Genomic DNA, 24,992 nt, shown 5'->3' on the forward strand with positions numbered 1-24,992 from the left:
AAACTTCTGGTAACAAAGGTTCCACTACATCCCCACATATCAGGCCAGTGATATACTTTGAAGTTTTCCTTAGTGATTAGATGAAATCTTCTTTCATCTAAATTAGTAAATATGGATATATTTTCCAAATTTACATACAGAAATCTGCATATCCCTGTCTTCTCCATCTCAGGTTAAATAAATTTAACCCTTTAAGTTTTCATCATGTTTGCATCAGCTAAATCTATTATTCTTTTTGTTCTCAGTTGATTATGTTATTTTTGAAACAGAGTGCCCAGAAACTGGACACAGTACGCAAGCTGGGTTCTCACCAGCACTGAGCAGAAGTAGTTACTGAAAAAACCCCACTAAACAAAGTGTGTCCAACATTGTGAACAGTGACTGTGCTTATGATATATCACTATTCTGACCACTTCTCTACAGATACCCTGCCAGTTCTTCTCTATTTTATATTTGTCATTATTTCCCCCCCTCCATAGTAGTGCTGTGCAGTTTTTTTTATATTCAGTTTCATCTTCTTCACTTTGCTTCATTTCTGCAATTCATCAGGAATGTTCTCAGTTCTGATCACATCCTCCAAAACTGTAGTAGGCACTTGCTACCATCTGCAAACACTGCACTGTCCTTCCTCGTCTCTCACTAATGACAATATTGACAAGAACTGGCCCAAGGATGGGTGCCAAGACTTCACTTGTAAAGCCCTTTTAATTTGACGTGCTCATGTCCAGTCCAATCTTCAGGAAAACATTCAAAGATATGCAGATGCCTATGCTGCACAGATCTAAACATATGAATTACTTCACTAAAGGAAACTTCTGGTTTTCTAACAGCACGGGACTTTGACGAAGGCACTGATGTTCAAGAGAATTAGACTATCTGGCTCTGTTCCTCCTTCCTTTATGGAAAGCATACTTAGAGAATTCAGAGATTAGTGAAGTGTATTTTCCTTCAGAAAAGACATGCTGGTAAATGTCCATCATATCATCACTAAGTGGTTTAAACACAATTATAGATTCTTGGTTCATCAGTTTTCTTGGTATGAAAGAAGCTTCATTAGCATGAAATTCCCCAGATCAGTCTGGGAATTAATTTTTCTCTAACACTTTAAGAATGAAATCCCAAAATGCAGTAATAAATACTCATTCCTAATGCCCTTTTCTTTTTTTTTTTTCTTTTTTTTCCTTTTTTTTTTTTAATGTTAACACCATCGTCCCTGCACAGAGATGATTTTCAACAACATGAGCACCACTAATATAAGTCTGCTGAAATCTATTGGGAAATAATCTCTTTCTAGTAGGAAGATACTGGATCTTCAGCAAAGATTGACTGTGCATTTGATCTTTTTTTTTTTTTCTCCTAAGTATACCTCCTCCTCTTCCTTCTAATATCAAAGTGTCAGAAAGGATTTCCAGATTCAGTTCATCTCCCCCTACACCTTAATCAATTCAAATGTAAAATACATTTTTCATATGTCAGAAAAAATAAACGTCACTTCCCCACTAGCCACTGAAATCCAAAGTCAGTCTAAGTTGGGAAGCCAATGCCAATCCACTAGAACTTAATTCAAGAAATAATCAAGAAACAAAATAGGCTTGGTTTCAAAAATAAACATTCCAAGCAAAGAATATCAATCATTACAACTACAGCATAGAATTAAAAACACAGATGGAAGTGGATGGACTACTGTTCTCATGGAAGCTAATTTTTTTTCTAAAAATGTTGATAAAGAGATGAAGTAGGTTGTAAATCTACCTGTAAATCTTAAATGTAGTAAGTAAACCACTTCTTCCTAGCTTCTCTAAAAGAAAGTAAACAAACAAAAAAACCCCAGTGGCACCAGACACCACCAAACACTTCAACACCCTATATAATACAATGTATTCATGGAAAACATAAGAAACAAAGTGCATTTATTTTTGCATAAATATGTCTTCTGCCTGGGCAAATCCACCTGCAAAAAAAAAACCAAAACAAACCAACAACAAACCTGCATCTGAAAGCATTGTGCTTTACTAGGTAGGTTTCACATGACTGCAACTCTAAGACAGCCATATTGCATGTGGGAATATCCAGAGGTCAGATCTCACACAATCCACTGTACTTCTCTGAAGCACCTGCAAAGATTGTCTTCATCCCACTTTTTTTTCCATTTCCATGTTCTATCTTCAAATAGTTCCTTTCAGACTTCTAATTGTTAAGTGTATCAAGGCCATCACTGATGCCCCTTTGCACTCAATCTTTTAGACAAGATACAAAGAAAAGTTCTGCCTACATTGAGGTGAAGTCCATAGCATCTGTGCTTCACCTTTTTACTATGCATACTTATCACAGACAGAAGGTATACTTTCACATTACTTAGGAGAAAATTGCATCCCCCTTTTTTTAACTCAAGCATAAGAAAACAGTTTTCTGAAAATTTTGTTCTACTTCTAAGTGTCCTGAAAATAAAAATCATGAGTTTCTCAAAACTTATGTCTAAAAACCCAAGGGGGGGTGGGAAGAAACAATTTCCAGAGTTGGTTTACAGTTTTTAAGAATTTTATCTAATGAATACATCTGGATAAATGTAAAAAACAATGAGATAGATACCTAGTCCTGAGAATGATGACAATTTGCGCCTCTTCTATCCCATCCTCTTTTTCTTTCCAGCTTATCTAATTTCCTAACCACACACATTTAACTATACTTAGCATAATACAGAGGTGAACTGAATATTTTCACAGTGATGTGGAAATGTCCTTCTTTCTCTCAAAGAGCAACAAGTATATTGCGTGTCAGAAACAGTTCTTCAGCCAGACATATAAGCTACTACAAAGGTGGATTCCCTCTCTCTACAATCCTTCTTTCCCCACACTCTCTTATAAATTGATTTTACTTGAGATGCTTCATAAGTAAAACCTCTTTCTGCACCTGCTTGAGACTGAACTACTGCCCTTGGTATCCTTTTTGTCAAAGTTAGGTTTGTCTTTGGAACAAGGAATTACTCTCTTAATACTTTTCTAAAGCAAATAAGGAAATATGGTTCTTATGGTTACTTCTCATGCAGCATTTTGTGAATCAATATAAAAGCCTACAACTTTCTAAAGATGCCCAGTAACCAGTATGTTAAGATAGGAGAGCTCTGTGACATTTATTATCCACTCAGAACAGGTCTAAAACCATATTTCCACAAAATCCTTTTCCACTTGGAAAGAACCCACTCCTGCTCCTTCTGTTTTCTATGAGACTTAAACTCTAGTTGGAGAATACTATGGAAGACAGCACTGTAATTTTTTTTTTTTTTAATTACATAAGAGGAACAAGGGATTAATTTACCGAAAAGGTTAGAACAAAATCTCAAGCTTAACACACGCAGGAGAACAAACCTGCCTCTGTAGCCAGATACCTAAGAGCCCTCAAAGACCATAGAGGGTTCCTTACCTCCAGGCAGACCTTTTTGTTTGCATCAGGTCCAATGAATTCAAGTTCATGGCACAGTTCTAGCCTCAAATTTGTCTGGCAAAACTCTGACGCTAGGAGAACCTATGTTTCAGCTTAGAAGTGCAGAAAAGGAGAACAGGATTTCATCTCTTGAGCTCTGTGCTGTAACCTTAGTACAAAATGTGAAATATAACACACTTCTGACCTCAGCATTTATAGTCTGACCATAACTTTTCATAAATTTTCCCCACACATTTTTCAAAGGAATTAAGTAAAGGCCACATCAAAGAAACTTTAAACCAGTCATGAAATACCAAATTCTAATTCCTACAGCAAACATGACTGAACTGTTACAGATAAATACATTAAAGTTAATCCTGCCCCATGATCTACAAAGTGCTATTTCTGCCAACAAAACAGTCGAGTCATAACTGTCCTCAGGGCATTAAATTGAAGTTCATCCATTTTGGTGCATTTACAATTTTGGCTGCTGAGCACTACTGCTAATACATCCAGATCTAATAACATAAGGGCAATTACAAAAAAAAAAAAAAAAGAATGTCTAAGTGTTTGCAACTGTGATCTTGTATCTGAATTATCAGAAGCTTCAAGCACAAGAAGCAAGGATTACAGATCCACACTAAAACTTTCAAATTATTAAACAATTAAGCCATACAACCCTAGAGCTGTGCTTACTAGTTACCATCCTCCTTGACCGAAAACTAATCTCAGGAGAAGAGAAGGAGGAGGCTAAAAAGCACTGAAAAGTGTGGCAGATTCTAGAAGGATCAAACCACACTGTGCCTCCCCAGCGCACCCCTGGTCAGTATAAGTCTGCATGGAGTGACATCAGGTTGCTTTTGTGTTCTTCCAGCTCCCAATAAAGAGGAATTGGACTGCTCTTGCAAACCTTCTTCGAGTTAAAATACAACCACCTCACTGCTGCCAGCTTGCCAGCCAGTCAGGGAAGTGCTTCATCTCAACCAGGAGAATGAGCTAAAGATGTTTAGTCAGGAGTGCCAGGCTACATAGCCTTCAAGGGCCTTCCCAGCTATTTTCCCACCTCTGATCCTCCACAGAAGACATCATGCTAACACCAGACTGACAAAATAGCTATTGCCTTACTTCTTTAAGAGGTATGTATAAATACACATTCGTAGAGGGCCAGCGATACCACCCCTCCAGCATTACCAGCACCTTTGACAGCTGAAGTTAAACCTCACATAACTCCCTCAACACCCTTTATCAGGCTCCAGGGTGCCTCTGCAGCCTGGCAGACACTTTCAGTACTCTCACAGGACTTCTCACGTGTCCCCGTCCCTGCACCAGTCCCTGCTGCAGGTGGTTGGGCTGCACATCTACAGCAGCCTAGTGACAGATGTTTCTGTATGCCCGTCAGGAGAGGGTCAGCAAGGCCAAAGATAAAACCAACAGTGATTTTCCACTGCTTTGTCACTGAATAAGAACCCTATAAACCATCCATGGTCATCAAAGTCAGTTTCTAAGAAAGGACTCTCTCTGAGAACTAAGAAGCGTAAGCTAGAGATTAGATCCAGCCTCTTGACAGCAAGGTAAACTTGCTGAAAAGCCTCCTAGCTTACGGCTATGGTTAAAGCAAACCGTCTTCCAGGACGGAAAAATAGAAGATCTTTCCTTCTAAGAATCAGTATGCAACAGACTCTGGAGGAGAAAGAAACACTGGGAAAAAAGACCAAAAAGGAAAATTCAGATTATGAATTTGGTCAGATGTTTCTACAGAAATAACGACTAAACCTCTGTATAAGCTCAAGTACATAAGTGAAACTTCACATAATTGTAAATGCGTAATGAGAAGATTATATTCATGGTAATTAGATAATCAAGTTCAAAGCCTCAGCAGCACATTGGAAATGGCAAAAAGGTTTATTTTTAGATACTCGATATTGAAAATTTGTGGAGCACAAATCAAATCTGCAATGCATAATAGGCTCTGCTGCTTTGACCCACATAAATTCTTCTCCACGCCCCTGCCAAACCACCTTTTCACACTGATGGCCACACAGGATTTCCTTTCCTCTCCAGATGCTGTTTCCACATACAGTCTCCACACCAGAAACAGGATGGACAACCACAGTTAGAAGCACCGTTGCCAGGGGTAAGCAAGTTGCTTATATTTAAGACCATGCACACAGTCTCCTAATGCAACTTTGCCAAAAGGTCAGCTCACTAGTTGCTATAGCACCTACTTCAACTGAGATACAGGAGATGTTGCTGTGATATAATCAGAATGTCTCGAGTACCACTGGTTGCTAACAGCCCTTAAAAGGGAGACGAGATGAACAAGCCCCCACCACTCTGTCACTGAGCACTTTGCCCAGATAGGTCAGCCCTTCCTTTCTCAAACTTTCTGCCTACAGATGCACAATCCATGGGGACAGCCTGCTCCACAGCCATGTCTCTGCTCTCTAATTCCCCTAGCAGGGCTTCTCCCTTCTTGTCTGCCTGTTTCAGATAGGCAGCTTGGAGTTCTCCTGAGCAGATTGTTTGGTCCCCCCAAACCGTTTCAGCACACTAGTCCCCGACTCCAAAATAACCTGCACACGGACGGAGGAATGTTGGCATTTCTGCAGAGACAACCTGCAACTGCCAAACAGCATATTCAAAACTTTAAAAGCTTTAAAATCTTCAGGAAGCAAAGCCTATGTTCCTTCAACTTTAAAACAGGCAATTCAATCATAAGAGTAATTTCAGACTTAAGACTTCAAAAAAACTGTTGCAAAGCTAGTGCACAGCTCTCTGTTATGCATGGTTCTTTCAACTGCGATGATGCAAAGCACTTTAAGAAGACCAAGCATACCAAAAGAGATGCCACTCAGTGATATTTTTGTTGTTACAAAAATAGGCTGAAGTAGAATATGAGAAAGATTAAAACAGAAGAGGACAGGCAAAGAAAGCCAAATCCTCTCCCCTGTGACACTCCTGGCCCATTGGGCTGATGTTGGAGAGCTCCTGCAGCCTTTGTGAAGAAGGATTCACCTTCCATCAGACTGCAGACTGGAACCAGTCCAGTTGTGATATGAAGCTATACCAGTGCTCTCAGCCAAAGAGGGAGGCCACTACCCAGCCACAGTGACTCTTCCCTAAGCCCAGCTCCCTGTCAGAAGCCACACTTCTGGGAAGTTTTACAAGACCTCTTTATGAGTTGCAGTACCTGTGGCTTTTGAAGCATTCAAAGAAACATTGGAGAAAACAGGCAGGAACAACAGAGCTTGCTAAGGTAAAAGCATAACCAGTCCCTGAAGTCCATCATTCTTGATATTAATTTAAGACTACTGGTGATGGTTTTGGCTGGAGTAGAGTTAATTTTCTTCACAGTAGCTAGTATGGGGCTGTGTTTCCGATTTGTGCTGAAAACAGTGTTGGTAACACGAGGATGTTTTAGTTACTGCTGAGCAGTGCTTGCACAGAGCCAAGGCCTTTTCTGCCTCACCCCACCAGTGAGTGGCTGGGGGTGCACAAGGAGTTGGGAGGGGACACAGCTGGCACAGCTGATCCCAACTGACCAAAGGGATATTCCAGACCATATGGCATTGTGCTCATCATATGAAGCTGGGGGAAGAAGAAGAAAGAGGGGACTTTCAGAGCAATGGTGTTTGTCTTCCCAAGTCACCATTACACATGATGGAGCCCTGCTTTTCTGGAAATGGCTGAACACCAACCTGCCACAGGAAGTGGTGAATTAATTCCTTGTTTTGCTTTGCTCATGCATGCAGCTTTTGGTTTATCTATTAAAATGTCTCTATCTCAACCCATGAGTTTTCTCACTTTTACCCTTCCGATTCCCTCCCCCATCCATCGGTGGGGAAGTGAGTGAGCAGCTGTGTGGTGCCTAGTTGCCAGCTGGGGTTAAACCAAAGCAAATTGATAAAACACTTCACCAATTTGGAAAATTCAGGTTTGATTTCTTCATTCTGTTGAGGGTAGTAATCAAAGCTGTATGGATGCAGAAAGCTCACACAAGCTAAAAGCTGTATGGATGGAGAATGCTCATACAAGGGACACTTCACCTTTCAAATTTTAGTTGCTGTTTGGCAGCTCTGGTCTGCCTTTCCAGCCCTCTGTGGTGTGAGAAGGAGGTCTATATAGTGGTTGTTGATCTCAACTTTAGTCCAGTTTTTCTAGCACTCACATTGCAAAGCTGGGTGTACACTCACATTTTCTATGTTTCTGTACCCGTACCTCCTTCTCTCTCTCTCACCACCCCCACCTCCTCCAGACAGTCACACTCCCAGAGAGGCATGCAAATGGGACCAGAATTTGTCCTTTGGTGATTCAGAAAAATTCTGAGAAGTTCAAGAAAAAAGAAAAATAGTAACAGACAGGCCACTATGAAAACTACAGAATAAAAAAGATTAAAAGTGGGAAGAGACAACCTAAGTTCAATAAGATAGAGTCTAAGCCCTGATATGCAATAGAAATTGTATCTTAAGGAAACACAGCCCAAGCCATCCACTTTGCTATTTTCACAATCAAATTAAGGACCCTAACAACCCTGCCATGGAAAAGTGTCCTCTGCAAACATTTAGCTAGGTAAGATCATAGTCCCAGCTGCTGCCCATATTTCTGTAAAAGGAACATCGCTCCGTCTTTGCTGCACGGAAGACTTATCAGTAGCAGATACCATGCAAGGCCTCCAACAGATAACAGGCATATTATCAGCAGTGAGCGCGAGACTCTTTCTCATGAAAGCCATGTTTTTTTCAGCAAGCTCTCCAGACATCCCACTTGAGGTGTGAAAGGCCTGGAAACTGCTACGGCCACTTCTGCTGTTTCCATGTTAGCTATCCGCAGAGAAGTGATTAAACTGTTGCAGTGTGCTCTGCATCTAAGAAAAATCTCAACGTTCTCACATGGCAACATTTATTCTACACTCAAAAATACTGCTGCAGTACCAAAGCCAAAATATTTTACTGCACTCACTGCTCCTACACATGCTCCTGTATCTAAGTACAGGACACAAAGCGTGATTGCTTTTGTATGGTAACATTTCCAATACTCCTGTGGTGAGCTCACAGGGCATTCGCCAGCACAGCAAGCATCATGGAGACCAACAAATACTTTAAGTCTCTGACTCAGTTTTATAGAATAAACAAGCCTTTTCTACTTTCCATCCTCACTGCCTCCAGCACAACAAGATTCATATCAGTACAAATCTCCCTTTGCAAGTAGTTTCAATGTAGTGTGTTACTGCCTGAGTGGGAGGCCCTGCAATATGGCCAGGTGTCCTGCTTTCAGTCTGTCTTGAGGATGCTAACCTCCAGCAGATGAGTGTGATGGGTAGAAAGGAGCACGGACATGGTAAGCTGTCACATTAACGTTCATCAAATCTCATACTTTTATCCTCCTTTTTTTCACCTCTCTCTTCTTATTCTGAAATTAACAAATATCCACATGGAAAGCACGTGACCCACTCTTCATGGAACTGAACTGCAGAAGTACTAAAGGTATATGAAAGACAACCTATCTGCATACTTTTCCATGTACTATGAAATATACCCTGTGCTCTTGCAGTTTCATTCTCCCAAAAAAAGGGGCACAGGAATGATCATGGATACAACGAAGCACAGATTGCTTTCCCATCCTCTATCTGCATTGCTTACCTTCATTAACTGCATGAGGCTTAATAATGCAACAAGTACAGTTTGTGAATTTTGCACTGTTGACTGGTCCACGACCTCCACTGGAGGGAAAGAACAACTCCAGCTCCTGAAAAGAATTGTAATCGAATACATTTTAGATTGATCTAGCTGCATACATCAGCCTTTATCATAAGTAACAACATCTGAAGTATCCACAGTCACTGAAGATAAATCTTAATTATAGATTTTTGCACTACAAATACTTTTTCCCTATAATATTCTCTCAAATACATCTTTCCCTCTCTGGCACCATGGCTACAATCATAAAAACATGACTCGAATTTTTCTTGCAATGTCTTTCTTTCCACTGCAACACAATCCATTTCCATTCAGAACATCCAAAATGCTGTTGCTGCCACAGCCACAATCATTTGGGAAAGGTGTTCCCAGTTTTCTAAATTTTCTCTCTCTTTCCTCAGTATCTTTCCCAAATCCACTCCCATATACACATATTTTATCTTCCCTCTTTTCACATCATCTTTTCCATTACATGACCAAGTATGCAATGACCATCCATTGTTCAGTATGTTTTCTTTCCATATACAAAGCTGAGCTCTATCCCATTTGTTTATATTCTTTCATTTTGTCTTGAACAACTAAAATTGTTGACTCATTCCTCGTGCCTTAGTGACACTATTTTTTATTTTTTTTTTTTAATCTTACTGAATTTGAGCTGATGAACTCAACTGCTCTGATTTTGGGATGAACCTCTTTGCCTCCAATCACTTCTTTTCTTCCCACCATCACTATTCAGATATCATAGAGCTTGGGTCTTAGACCATACTGGAGTGAGCTTGACAGCCAGGTTTCTTTCCTCAGTGATATTTTTTTCCACTGTTTACTGCCAGCTTTACACTTTTTCCATACCATTTATTCACATATGTTACACAATCTGCCAATTAAGATTAGTCAAATGCTCAGAATGCAGATTCCATTTCACACCTATTGGTCAAATTCAGTAAGAGTTGATTGATAAATTTCTATTTAAGGGAAATAATAATATCCTGGAAATACTATTACCAAATCTATTTGACTTTTTTCCTGTGTAACAGTAGCAGTCCTAAAGACCATTTCCTGAAATTGTCTCATTTAATTTCCTAGCTCAAATCAGATGGAATAGACTTAGCTATCTGCCAGTCTTCAGCTCATGACGCTCTGACAATTCCTGTAATCCTTACTTGAAAACAATTACACAATTCAAACGAATGGATCTTTCAACAGAAGGGGAAAAAATTTTCACTTTTCTCCTAGCAAATAATCCACATTTTAATTGGGCACATCTGAGACAAAAGGGTTCATTTCCTACATCCTTCCACTGATAAAATGCTGCATGCTTCAAAGACTTTGTCCCACTCTGCTAACTAATGTTTATTCTAAAAGAAGGATCCAGGAAAAGGTAGCAAAATATTTCCAATATTCAACACTTCGTTTTATCCATTAAAAGCATAATCAAAGGAAAATAACTAAACAATGCTGAAGCACTAAGATGATGAAGTGACAAACTATAAGCAAGTGGAGCCTTAAAAAGAAAATTCTTTTCCTTTCCCTTTACTTTTGATGTAAAGAAACTCCAAAATTTGGCCTGCTGAGAGTCACCAGCTTAGAGTATACCAGAGGCATACTTTCATATGTCATTTAGCCACAAAAACAACAATGCAGTCTTCCACTCTAACTGTTCAGTTTACAATGCATTCATTAAGTGTGGCTGAGACCAGTTTTCCTTCAGAAGAGTCTGTTTAGGTCCCTGTATCTTATATTCCTTTCTTTCAGCAAAGCTTCAGCAAGCTGCAGCCAACTAGTTTCCATGGCAACTGCTATACATCCATAGAATACTGGGCCTACTAAAATAAAATAGGCACAGAGGGCACAATTTTGGTTGATTTACTGAAGATTGGTATCAGTAATGCCACAAAGATGCACACACCTGCAAAAGTTCAGCAAAATAATCCCAGTCATAAAAATGCTGTGCATGAATGGGGCCTTCAAATAGCATTTCAAAAATAAGGGAATGCAAAAACAACAACAAACGTAAGCCAAAGCACTTATGCTTCTAATCAAAATTTTATGCTAATAGATACTCTTTCCTACACTATCAGTTCAAAAGCTGGCACAGCTGGCACAGCAGTACACAGGAACAAAGAAAAACTTTCACCCTTATATATGAAGACATCTAGCTATTTAATCAGAACTACAAAGGATTTTCTGACTATAACTTTCCTTCATCAGAAAGGATCAATTTCATCCGAACTCCTTCCGACTCTGTACCATCTTCATCAAGTCTGCCAGCAGAAAAAGCACTTCAGGTGCAGCATATGATTTCTTGTCAAAACCAGAGGCACATGGAGAGGATCCAGCAGCCCAAGCACGGTGCAGATATGCAAGATGAGTGCTTGGCCAGCAGAAATGGCCCACACTTTGCTATGCCACACAGAAGCTAACCAACTCTTCCCTCACCACAGGACATAATCTCTAAGTATATTTTCTAGTATATAGTAGCTGGCAGCTTATTAGGTATTCCACAGCAGGTCTCTTTCAAGTTGTGCTACTGCAGCTGTTCCAATTTTAATAGAAGAAAGACTGGGATCAAGAAAGCAACAACTGACATCTTTTCACCGCTGGTCTAGAGATAGGATACCACAGCACAATACCAATCAATCATAAGATAACTTTATTCTTGCCAACATTTATCAGCATATCTACCCCACAACAAGACACACAGATAGTCACCTCAATTCTGTAGAAATGCTGGTAATATCTATCACCCAGTCCCAGGGCTTTTTCTTAGCACTAAGGAAACACACACTTGCAAACAAAGCAAAATAGGACTGAACCACTCAAAGCCAAGCCCACTGTACTACCTTTGAAAACACAAAGCAGTATAAAGTGGCCTATTTTCATAATTATTCATTCTGAACAATAACAGCAGAGGAAAGTAAGCTGCACAGATCTACAGAGGACTATGGAGGAGAACAGATAAGCGCAACACAGGATGGCACAAACAATTTTGTTTAATCCCTTTCTTTTTGTGACCAAGTAGGCTATAGGTAGATAATTCAGACTATGCAAGTAACTCAACGTTTGTGATGTCCAGCAGACATTAAAAATGACTAGCATGCTCTCCCGATCAAAGTGCCCAAGGTACCCCTTTGTGAAAGAGATAAACAAGATGTTTCTTTTCAGACAGTTTATTTTTCCATGCTAAAAAGGATCTGTGAAAAATATCTAAACTAGTTCTGAACTCAAGTGGGGAAAAAAAAAGAGGAATTCCTGACCCAGCTGTTACCAGATAAAGTAAAAGTAAACCTCGCTCAACAAACAGTCAAAAACTTACTTGAGCAGCTGAAGCAACTGAATCTGGGCCATGAGCTGCATTTCTTAGGCCAGTATGTCCAAAGTTCCCTCTAATGCTCTCTGGTGCATCAGTCTGTGCCGCTGCAGAGTTTGCTGGCCCCAGTAATGTTTTCCATTTACAAACTGCATCATCTCCTAAGATTTCCATAGCAACAATGGGACCACTCGTTATGAAGTGAAGAAGCTCACTGTAAAATGGAAACAGCACATGGTGATCCATGCTACAAACTAAAACCACAAAAACATATGATCCAGTGGAAATGCTCAGAACTCAACTCAGCAAGGCCTTAAGCAACTTGATCTAACCTCAAAGTTGGCTCTGCTTTGAGGAGGAAATTGGACTAGGTCATGTGAAGACACTCCCTTCTTATTATGGTTGTAGAAAAAGAATCAAATAATACAAACTCACTCAAGCTACTGTGCAGCATGTTCGATTTCAAAAGAATTTTTAAAAGACTGGTACTAGAAAGAGACCTTGCTAACCATTTGCCTGATAGGAACAATTCCTAAGCATGTCTCTTCTGCACAGCAGGATTTCAGGATTCTCACACATGACCTGTGTGTTTCCCACTAACACAACTTCAGCACTGCTGAAGTGGATCCCCATGGATCTCTCCCACAGATGTTGCCCAGCCAAAATCCGAAATGGGAGAAAAGGGAGAAACAAGGTTCAGAAAGTTTGTGGGGAAGAAGAGACTTAACTGCAGTTATCACATCCCGGCATAAGCAGAAGTCAACTGACTTTAATGGGATGAACCTGAGTAAGGAGAAGAGATTGTCAGGAGCAGCCAATCTTCTGTCCTGACCACCTCACATTGAAAACAGCCACCCAAAATTGGAAACCCAAACATTCTATTAAAAAACCCCCACCATAACTATAATTCTATATTTTTACAAAACATGCATACCACCAAGCCTGCCTTTTCACTGTGTCTGGACAGAATCAACAAAGGAGAAAGTTGGCTCAATGTTTTTTGTACTACTTTCTCAAAAAAAAGAGCTTTCCACAATTATAATTGTGGATGTGTATGCTTCTCCAACTATCTTCTTCCTAATAATCATTTATGCAATGATCAATGGGCAAAAAGAAAAGAGAAATCCTACTATTCTTTGCTAAAGGAATGATATTAAAACTATAAAAGGTTACATAAAAATAAAGAAACTACACAGGGATAAGCTATTGGGACTCAGGTTTTATTGATCAGAGACTGCTTGTTTAGGATACAGAAGCAATTTCTACAACACTGCTCATGGTTCAGACTGATCCCGAATATTAAATAAATGTTTAAAATTGAATTCTTTAATATGACATTCTTTTCCAAACAAGTAGAATTGCTATTTCCTTACTACTCACAAGACTAACATTGACTAGTGAACTTGCAAACTAAATCTGATTTAAAGACAAGTAATGCAATGCTAAATACAAATGAGTCAGAGGTTTTACATTTCGCTGCCTTGAAGATTCTTGCCCTGTTTGATTTGTAATGCTTTATAACTATTTGTTTGTAATTTAGAGAAAAATCCTACACAGAAGATGTAGCCAACAGGACTGTAGGATGGGAGACAGTGCACAAAGGCTACAGTTTCTCAGATAATCACCATTAGCATAAATAGACATCTGTGAAATAACACTCCAGGCAAAATTCTTGCTTATTTACCAACATATTCAAGCAGGCTTACTCAGCAAAAAAAAAAAAAAAAAGAAAAGGCAATTCTAAATCCTCCTCTGATCTCCAACATGGTCAGACATAGCCTGGGGCCATGTGTCCATGAAGAGCTTGAGTTTGGACCCACAATAAATCAACTGCTGTTGCAGGAGAGCAGCTGGCAGATCCTGATACTCAAACACCTCATGACAGTACTGAAACCAGCTCTTCCTAGAAGAGGCAGACTGCCAAATCCAGAGGGAGGAAAGTAGCTGTTTGTTGGCACCTTCAGGTAAAGTAGAAATGGCACAATCTCTGGGTCATAGGTATCAGTCTGGTCAGTTACGACAAGACTAGGGTTTTTCATGGTAGGTGGGGCAGTCTAGCACCACGGAAGTTTGACATTTTGTCCAAGGGTAGCAGTACAGCAAACAACTACCCATGCACTATCCTTTCAGTTACTTACAATTTGGGGTACTTGCTACCAAATCAATTCTCACAGCTAAGTGTTCCCCCTAATTCTCATTACCTGTAAGCTCCACCCTGATCCTGAAGATGCTCCTTCCCTTGGCTTTGAAGTTTTGCCCTGCTAGGAGCATTTTCACTTCTGGGAGACCAAAGACATTGCCCTGATATTATCAGACTGTAAAGAGTGTGAGTTAAAACCCCGGATAGCTGAAATAAGGATCTGTCCCTGGAGGAAGATGAACAGGGTGCATGCTTTGCAAAGGGCTCTACTCGACTAAGGAAAGTTCTGATTTTCCCATGGTCCTGCACTACCAAATATGGTAAATGAATCCTGTGCATTCATTAAATAAGCTTAATACATGTCAAGATGAAACTGATATACCTACTTATAAAAAGGTTTTGATTGATGGTCTACGTAGAAATCAGCTGCTTCTTTTCTGAAAAAGACATATACAGGTATATACACACACACACATTTATATATATAAACACGACTGAAAAACACAAACTATCATTCATTAACATGTTTCCATAGGCAATGTCTTCCCCAGCTGGACAGTTTGTGGGATGTTCATGATCAATAACAGAAACTACATTTAATTTTCTGTCATGTTTTGTGTGACTACAGGTGTAACTTGTAGCTGACTCCTCCTTATGCTCCTGCTCTGGGAAGGAAGTAATTACTGAAGCCCATAGCATAGACTTTCAAGGTCACTGATGGTCCCCACTTTCTGTTTGAGAAATAAATGCAGCAGAGTCACCTTGCCAAGCCATTCACTGTTACATCGTTTTCATCTCTCATCTCAGTTTGAGTGTATACGTTGGTTAATGAAGTTTGGTTTTAAAGCATAAATATTTAACTGCTTCATTAGAACTTATTTCCTTATCAAGGCTAGTGTTTGATTATTCTGGTGCATTACAAAATATTGCATAACCTGATTTCTATTCAGAATCCTCAAATGTTAAAAGTCACATCAGCAGCACAATGCCCTTCAGATTAAAACTTGCTTTCTCTCACACTTTCCCACTTGAAAACTCAATTTGGTCTTGCACTTTCCCTGAGGGAACACTACAGTTACTACACAGTGCTTTCCCCCAAAGCAATGGGGTTTCTGAAATGAGTTGACTCCTTACATTGCCAGGCAAATAAAGGCCATCAGGCATATGTCTGTACGACAGCTGTTACTTAACCTTTACTCAGGTACCGGAAGAAAAAAAGCTACCTTTTCAGACAGGGTGGTGGCCCTCTTCAAGTTCTGCATTGCCACAGCCATGCTGCTAGCAGCACTGGGCTCAGCTACCCAACTACACAAGTTTCACGGACCACGGTGCAGACCCAAGATCCATCCACAGGTGGGCACACCATTTCACTCCACCATCCCCTGCAGCTAGCCAACCTACTCTCTTCCCTGCTTTTTCTCCAACTGCCTCTCATACTTAACCCTTGCTTACGGCACTTTTTCTGCATGGCAACCAACAGAAAAATCCATGGAAGTTTTCAAGTCTAAAGATGTTATTTTGCAGCTTCAAAATTTCACTTCAGAAGTGCAGGCTCAGACTTGGCTTGCTCCATATCCTGGTGTGTACCACTTTCTGAAGCTGGAATTTGTGGAGAAGGACAAGCTCTTCAGGACAATTGACAGGTGAAAGAAAGCAAAACTGCTCACCCCTATTCTGGATATAAAGTTCACAATCAAAGCAGAGCTGCAGGGAGAGTAAAAGATTCCCACTTGGAAAACTGTTTTTACCTGCAGAAACAGTGTTTTGATTTTTTTCTGGTCTCCCTGATTTTGCTCACTTTAAGCAGCTGTCTTGACTGGAAGAAATTACCTGAAGGTTTTTCAAATAACAGATTCCAAGTATGAACAAAGGCACAGTTCTGTCAGCTGCAATGGAACTTTTCACATCTCTCTCTCATTAGCAGTCCAGACTTAAGCCAAATATTGCCAGAGGAAAGAAATAACCTTAAACAAAACTTAAGGAGACTTTAATTTTCCTAACCTTGACAAATATTTGAACAGTCACAGCTTCCTCCAGCTTTTTTATCGAAATGACCACCTGCTCACTGGAACTGAATAATTCCTGGCTTGGTGCTTTCAGTTCAGAGTAAGTATGAGCCATTCCAAATTCAGAAGATTTCCATTGACCATACAGCTAATATGCTTTCCTTTAATTTCATAACTAAGGCAGAAACATGATTTAAAAATTATGCTAGTCACAGAAACTCCTGCAATCTCAAGCTTCAAACCTACAATCTGCAAATAACCTGAAGTTTTTGCTTAGAATTCACTATTTCGCCAGAAAACCCACTTCTGAAACTAATCCACCAAATAATTTTGGACAGCAAATATGAAAGAGGTATGCAAACAGATTACGTATCATCATTTCTGAACGTGAAGAAATATTTGAGGGATCTATTTCTGAAACAAATTGAGCTCTACTACTCAGTTAAGAATTCCTATTGTAATAAATATAAAAATGCAGTTGTGCTGTATAACTTAGTTCCTTTTCATTTCATCTCTCTCATTAGTTCTCTGCTTTTAAAGAATGGAAAACAGTGTTCATCTGGGAATAATAGACTGAACTGACATATGATTACGTGAAGAGACTAGAAAGCTGACCTATCAAAGCAAGTGCCTGCCCTCACTTTCATATCTTGGCTACAATTTTTACAGAAGGCATGAATCTACTTAACAGTGATTGTAAAACAAATGTCAGTAATAATCCATTCAAAGAAAGCAGAAGATGATGACACTGGTTTGAACAAGCATGCCTGCAGAGATCTAAAGGTTTAAGACTTTGGCAAAGCCATAGTTCTATCATTTTAACATGGCACAGTCCCAAGGAACAGAGTATATAGTAAGCAGAGAAACCACAAATAATCAAGACTTTTTTTTTAAGTATATCTAGCACAACCCACTCTTGTGCTTTTTAATAATTGTTTTCAATTATACAAGACAAGCAGAAATTTTTATATAGCAATAGGCAATAAAAGTTCAGATCTCAAAGTTATTTCTCTTCAGTGAGTCAACTCTAAAGCACATGACTTGGCTCGGCAGTTCTTCAAGTTCTCAGACAGATGCTGAAACAAAGAATCACCCAACACAACAGTTCAGGATCAAATCTCTCAGACTGCAGGAGAGCAAGCGAAAAATGCTGCCTTGAAAGCCACTGTCAATTGTAAATCAGCATTAGAAACCTGACTGACCTCCAGAACTGGAGTTGTTTGAGGGAGGATCTGGGACCAGTATCATCAAACGCTGCAGCAGATGAATGCGGAGACAAGAGGTGGAAGTCACACAGTTGTTTTATCAGCATTTCGGAAAGCCAAAAAGATTTTGAGGTAGGAGAAAATTGTTCCTGACCTCATCCATAAACCATAAGAACACATGAACATGGTATTATGTAGAACAGACAGCTTTTCTTTTCATAGACAACTTGTATACGAACAGGCTTGGCAAAGGAGCAATGAAGAAATAATGCAGTAACTTTGGGGAAGTTGTCTAGGGTAAATTAAATGTTTACTTTCCTCTGCAGCATGCCTTTTTTTTGAAATCCTGTGGCTCAATTTGATAATGGGAGAATAGCGAAGGTTAGGGGGGATTAGGAAGATGTAAAATGTGTCCAATCTTGCAGAAACATCAGAAGATCACTTTCTTTGCCTGAGACTCACAGTGATAAAAAAAAACCAAACAAGTTTGGGTCTGAGAGCACAAATTAAGTTAATGGGTTTACTGAGAGCAAACAAACCAATGCTATTTTAAAGTCAACCCAATTATAATCAGCAGTATGGTTTGTATCAGGAAGCCATAAGGGGAGAACATACAGACATGTCAATAAACACTGCTGAATTGCTAAAACTATGGCAGTCACTTTGGATTCATACAGAGACATTACACATTTGATCACACCAGGCTCTTTTGCACAGAACTTTTTAACTCTTAGCTTAATCCTCTACATGCTTTCAGAAACCTACATGATTATGAAACTGATGAGTCTCCCCTCTGTAATCCATTGGAATGGATTTGATGTGAGGAACAACAGAGAATAGCTTCAGAGAATGTTCTTATCTGCAAAAATACCATTTAGATACAATAGAGCTAACCTTAAAAAATCCTTACCTTGAAAGCACCATCATTTTGGCTTTAGTTATTGTAAATCCTGCATTAATAATGATATCAATTAATTCTCCAATCTTGGGCACTGCATCAGGTTTAATCAAAGCCAGCGTTCTGGGAGAAAAACAAAAAGAAAAGTAGAGCGATGCAGCCAACATTACTTTCCTTAGAGCATTTGCTGTGCATGTTGTGTTTATATCCAGACAAAAAAACATCACATCAAAGACAGAAATTCTGCCACAGTCGAACACCCCAGTCCCAGTGTCTCATCAATTTCCACGCTGTTCTTGAATGCCTGCACAAGACATTATTTTGACAAGAACGAGCTTTGCACATTACAATTTCCTCAGCTTTCTAACTCACGTCAGCCCAGAGAGTTCCAGTAGTCTTTATTCACTGACTTCTCCCTTCCCTCTCAGAGCATACAATCTGACCACTTCTTCCTTAGCTAGTGTATATCCCTACAGCTCCTCAGTCATGGCTCTGGGTTAGAACATAACTGTTTTGTTAATGTCTCCCTACCCTTGCTCAGTTCCCTTTTCCCCTAATTTCAATCATTATCTACATAAAAATGAAGGTGTTAAAATTCCCTATTTAAAAATACTACTTAAACCTGTGTCTCTTGAAAAAAATCAAAGTGCAATGATTGTTTTATTACTACTTTTAAAATATTTGGAGGCCTCACTGAAAAGAAGGTCTTAATGTTCTTGGTACAGTCCAAACACTTAATGGTATACAATCTGCATGCCAAATAGCTGACATTGTTAATAGACACAACAAAAGGTTGGCAGAGGAGGTATTACGTCTCTTATACTGACTGACAGCTATATTCTAAGGGAGACCAATCAAAAAATTTCTACACTCTCCCCCACATCTTTGTTTCCAAGTACATCCTGTCTTCTCGATAATTATCTTTTTACACTATACATCCCCAAGGCCAGGACGGTTTTATTAGCGCACTTTGCATAGCACCGCATACACCATCGGCATTAAACATATTATTAATCAAAAATAACAAGCACAAAAAGAAGGTCTGTTAAATGGCATCTCCTATTTGCACTCATTTTGTGGTGAGTCAGCTTCAAATGTGCTCAGCTTACAAATCAACAGATTTATTCAACCCTGTATCTCAGAAACTCCACGTCTTCGAGAATCCTAAAGAGCTCTTTCCATCTTTTACACTGTTACAAATAATGAAGGCTATCCGAGACAGAATTTTTCATTGCAGTATTTCCCTAGATGAAAGGCAAAATAATTGCAAATTTCTCATTTTATATACCAGCATAGCAATGGAAAGCTGCCTTTAGGTTAGCAGTAATATATTCTAGCCAATGCAAATACGCTCAGATGGCAGGAGATGGATGAACTTCCACAACATTTACCTTGAACGGTAAGTGACCCCAGATTGACAGATGCTTTGAGAACAGATAGACTATTCCACAGCAAATCTAAAGGAAGGGAGGTGTTAGGACCAGAGAATGTAATGAGGAAGATTTGAACATATGTGACATTTCATCTGAAACTAAGGGGGAGACATAGATGATCTTCAGAGCTCAGAAACAGAGATTTCCTCAAGCACCAGGAAGCTCATATACACAGACCAGCTTAGGCCCAGATCCATTGGGAAATACAACACCAAAAGACTGAAGGACTAAGGATAAACTGCATGACAGTAGTCAACCAAGCCTATGCTTCACTCCATTGCAGTGCAAACTAAAGTTGGTTTAGCCCCATCTTCAGATTAGGAAAGGCTGACCTCTAGCCGATGTTCAACACAGTTCACCAGCACACTTCATGCAGCCTGTGGCCCATAGCCTGTTCATCTCTTTCCCAAGGATTTCACAGCTCCGCTTCACTTTGTGATATTTATCATATGACAGGGTGCACCACATGCATCAAGGCACATGAGGGGGAGCAGCTGTGAGCTTGACTGATGGCACCTGGTCACACGATGCATGACCTGCATCCTGGCATAAGAGGTTCTTAACTCTGTTGTTTACCATGAACAGTAAGGAGCAAATCACTGAACAAGATCTCTAGTGCCATTTGCATTTCCTTGAGGAATATTTTTTTGACTCTATGTTATTACACAGGCTATTTGAGACAGACTGCTAATGCTAGAAATAAATTGTCCCTTACTTTTCTATTTCAAGCATTCTAGTAAATCTAATTCCTAGCAATATGTAATAAAATATTGCATTATGAAGCAATTCACCTAGAAGTCATTAAGGCAAACTGCAATTAGCAACTCCTATAACACCTTTTCTCTAACACTGATAATATAAACTTTAACATTTCAGTGTGAGCTTCTCAGAGGTATGCAAGGTAAAAAAAGTATAATTCAGGATGTTAAAGACTGTTTCTGAGATTGGATTTTGATTCATGTGCTCTATTTTTAGTTTTAATGAGGAATACGTTTCTTCTGGTTTAACATGATGCAGTCTGCAAAGTACATTTTGAAACAGCTTTATGTCTAGGAACAAAGAGGAAAGAATGAAAATTCAGCTCATTTACTTAAATTTTCAGAGAGACTGCATGACTGTACTGCAACGAGTACTGAAAACAACAGAAGATGGGAAGTGATCAAAGGAACGATGCACAAAGCATGCTGTGGCTATGCTTTTGAGATCTACTTATTTCTAATAATAGGACTGTTGCATATACAGCAGCTTATGTCTTGTAGGGGAAGAAACACTGATTATGTCAATGACAAGAAACCTAAGAATAACATATCTCAATTAAAAAAGAATTCAACTATTTTTGGTTGAGACATAAGCTTTCTAACACCATTTTCAAAACCAGTGATATTAACTGACTCCAGTCTACTCAGACAGGATGCACTAGTCAGACAAATGTTTACCTCAGGTTACAACCACCCAGGATCACAAAGAAAGGCTACAGAAACAGAAATTCCTGTCCCATGCCAGTGATTCCTTTTGTGGTACACTGTAAGTAAGCACAGACTTCCTTAATCATTTTAGTCACTGTTTGTGACGGTTTCCTTATGATACGCAGGGAGGGAAGCAGGGAAGACAAAACGCTCAAATATGGCTGTATTTAAAAACTGACCCAAGACTAAAGAAAAGTAGGTGTAGAAATTGGAACTTGATAGAACTATCTTAATAATGTTAGCCTAATTCTAGAAAGGGCCTGTGCAAATCCAGCCTCTTTTTACACATCTATTTTGTACCTCATGTCACATTCATGTGCTTTGTTTACAAAACCAAAGGTCCCTAATTCAAAACATTCAAGATTTTTTATATATACTCCTCAGTTTCCCTCAAAGCCTTTGCTGAGCCTGCCTACATACAAATTCAGTGACTAAAGAAAGTATTTCCAAACCCAGATTAAACTGCTGATGGTCCTGTACAGCACAAAGGCAAGAAAAAGACAGGGAAACATTCTGCCGTGTAGAACATCCTTAAAATTATTAATAGAATTCCAACTACAGATTATTTTAGGAATTATCAAGTATTGCAGAAATTTTATCGTACCTATTTAACTAATAATTGCTGTAAAACCTGCTGAGAAAAGGCCAAAAGGGTAAATACCTCATATGCAACTCTTTTGCCCAAGGACCCTTTTAATATAACCCTGTTTACCCAGTGAAAGCTTCTGTGAAGAAATTGGATTTTGAGAATCCCTTGCCTGTTTAAGACACCTTTCACTATGTTCCTTTGGGCTATTCTGAATATGTAACACCACTTGCATATCTATGTTATCTTTCAGCCGACATTCCTAAAGTGTTTTCCAAACAGCTGACATGTCATAAATTCCCTCCCTTCCCTTTGCAGAGCAGTACAAAAATCCACCCCCTCCCAGGACCACTTCATTGACACAACTATAGTGTTGCTGTATAGACAGCGACTTCCCTTACAAGAAGAAAATGTCATTTTATCAGAAGCTGCCTTTTCTTGGTATAACTGCATCAGCACCAGGGCTTAGGCTAGTTTAGGCAGAGCAGGAAATACACAACTATAAAAAGTGACATTGATATAAAAACCATAGATAAGACAGGCTCCACTGAGGAACAGAGAGAGCAGCCACATTCACAGAAGCCACCCTCTGGTGTTCTCCACCTCCTTTACTACTCTTCCACCATGCCCAACCCCAGCTTGGAGAAAAAGTACCAGGAGAACTCCTTCTGGAAAGATATTATAGCAGTCATTTCCACGGCAATGTTTTTTGTCAGGTTAAACAAATATGTGTGTGTTAAAACTTGCAACTCTTCTTATATTTCTGGTTATGTACAACTCTCCAGAAAGAGTTCAAAATAAGCCCAGTTAGTGGGAGGGAGCAAGAAAGTAGGCGAAGAGGGCTCACTGGAACATAATACTTAAGAAAATACTCCATGCTCTTTTCAAAAAAAAGCTAGAGCAGATTATCATAATTTATTAATTTGCAAATTCAGGGATTACTTGCACTGCAGTCAAACCACATTTAAATTCGTTGTAAATCACACACACGGAGTTTAGGAGATGCTGAAAAAATTCTCAGAAAAAATCCTCCATAGTAGGAAGAAACAATGGAGAATGGGAATGGGCCTCTTTCCTTCCTGTTACTACTGTGTTCACTTACTGCTACTAACACAGAGTAGATCAGATTGGTAAGGCACTAAGCTTCTGCACAGATCCCAGAGAGGCAGGTGCTAGCTTTGCAAGATCCAGACCTTTCAAGGCCAACACTCAGGACTACCAAATTCTGCCCTAAAAGAATCCCCAAATCACAACAATCCTACTGCTGCCTGCCCTAGGGAGTAAGAAGACTGCAGAGGACCCCCTGTTTTCCTCCTCCACCTCTTCTCTCCCAAAAGACCTTGAGGAGGCAGCAGTTGACACCATGGAGAAGCTGGCCTTGAAGATTTATCAGGTAACAATGGTAGTCATGAGTTTGCCCACAAGCAGGGGCCAGTTTGCTTCACGCCAGCTATCAGTATGCCAGGTCATTTCAAACTGCATGCAAACTTGCAGCTATCTCCTCCTTTCCCCATAGTAGAGAATACTTGTCCCATTTCCATCTAAGAACTACTTTGAAACCCAAACCACACAGGATGATTTCAAAAAACATGCATTCTTACTTCTCTTTACGGCTCCCCAGCTTGCGGGCTGTATATTGATCCCCATAGTCCACTAAGGTTAGGTGACGGGAAAACACAGTGATTTTGTTGCCCACAAATAAATCCTCAAGGTGTAGGCTCTCATACTTGGTGCGCTTCAGGAAGGTGCGATGATTCTTCACATCATACTGCAGAGAAAAGAACATTAAAATCTACCATAGCAAGAGAATTAAGCTGTGGGCAAACTCAACATAATTTTTACTCTACCTTCAGAAATTTCCACAGTACTGTGGGATTGAATCTGATCGCTAAATTGATTTAATTCCTAACTCTTTGGACTTACAGGTGCACCAGGAAAGCTGAGAAGACTAGGCCACAATCACAAATTTATTCCATTTAAATACTCTCAGGCTGACAGCTATCTTTGCATTTTTCATTTCATCATTTGTTTGTGCTAATTCAAGCTGTGATAAATGGTTCAGGTGCCTAGTGGATACCTCTGCCCAGTCTCACTGAGAGTTCCCCCTAGCAGACCTCTGCTGTTTCACAGACCAATGGCTCACACCAGGAACGATCAAGATACGCATTGTGGCAGGTCTCCTCTTCAGGGCATCATTCCAATGATACTATGCTTTATTTGACTGCACAAGACTCAGAATTAGGGACGGATGGGTGACTGCAACACTAGGTTGAGACATTCTCACTGCCTAGAGCTGCAAGCTCAAAAGCCTGTCAAGACAATTCAGCTATATATCATCATTCCAAGCAAGAAGCAAGATGTTAATGCGTAGCTTTCTGGGCAGGCTGGCAAAGCACAAAAGGCAACCTGCTAAACAGTTTCTTCACTGCATGTAGCTATTACAGATGCCTTCAGTTTCCTGAGGAAGCAGAATCCTATGAAAGGAAGAGTTTTGTCCTCCTCAGACCAGACTTCCCCTTCTCTGTCTTGAATTACATGTACTGTGCTCCATTGTAATGGTACATAGAACAGAATAGCATTAAAAGAAAGAACGTCATTCCCACAAATTGGGGGGGGGGGGAATTAAGAGCAAAATTACATACTCCTCCATGTTCTGAAACATGTGAATATGTTTCTTTCCTGTTAGAAGGCTAGAAGAATTGTAGATTTTTCAGAATAGCCAAAACTTTGCAGATCAGACAATATAAATTATTTTGATACTTCCTTCTGCTGAGGTAGGATTATAAGGAAGAATCTTTCCCTGCTGAAATGTCGTTAGCCCCTCATACATGCTCC

The 24,992-nt window shown here is 39.6% G+C and overlaps 1 protein-coding gene across 5 annotated transcripts in view; it reads right to left on the reverse strand.

The window, feature by feature from the left end:
• NME7 (NME/NM23 family member 7) overlaps window positions 1-24,992 on the reverse strand; it is a 94,206-nt gene that overhangs the window by 47,746 nt on the left and 21,468 nt on the right. For all 5 annotated transcript variants that reach the window (XM_030476330.1, XM_030476328.1, XM_030476329.1 and 2 more), the window contains exons 3-7: window positions 23,759-23,925; window positions 18,685-18,795; window positions 14,950-15,000; window positions 12,430-12,637; window positions 9,060-9,165 (exon numbers count right to left, since the gene is read on the reverse strand). In XM_030476330.1, the coding sequence (XP_030332190.1) occupies window positions 9,060-9,165; window positions 12,430-12,637; window positions 14,950-15,000; window positions 18,685-18,795; window positions 23,759-23,925 (643 nt within the window). The remainder of the gene's footprint in view (window positions 1-9,059; window positions 9,166-12,429; window positions 12,638-14,949; window positions 15,001-18,684; window positions 18,796-23,758; window positions 23,926-24,992) is intronic.

Source organism: Strigops habroptila, chromosome 2, assembly GCF_004027225.2.
Source record: "Strigops habroptila isolate Jane chromosome 2, bStrHab1.2.pri, whole genome shotgun sequence".
NCBI classification, from domain to species: domain Eukaryota; kingdom Metazoa; phylum Chordata; class Aves; order Psittaciformes; family Psittacidae; genus Strigops; species Strigops habroptila.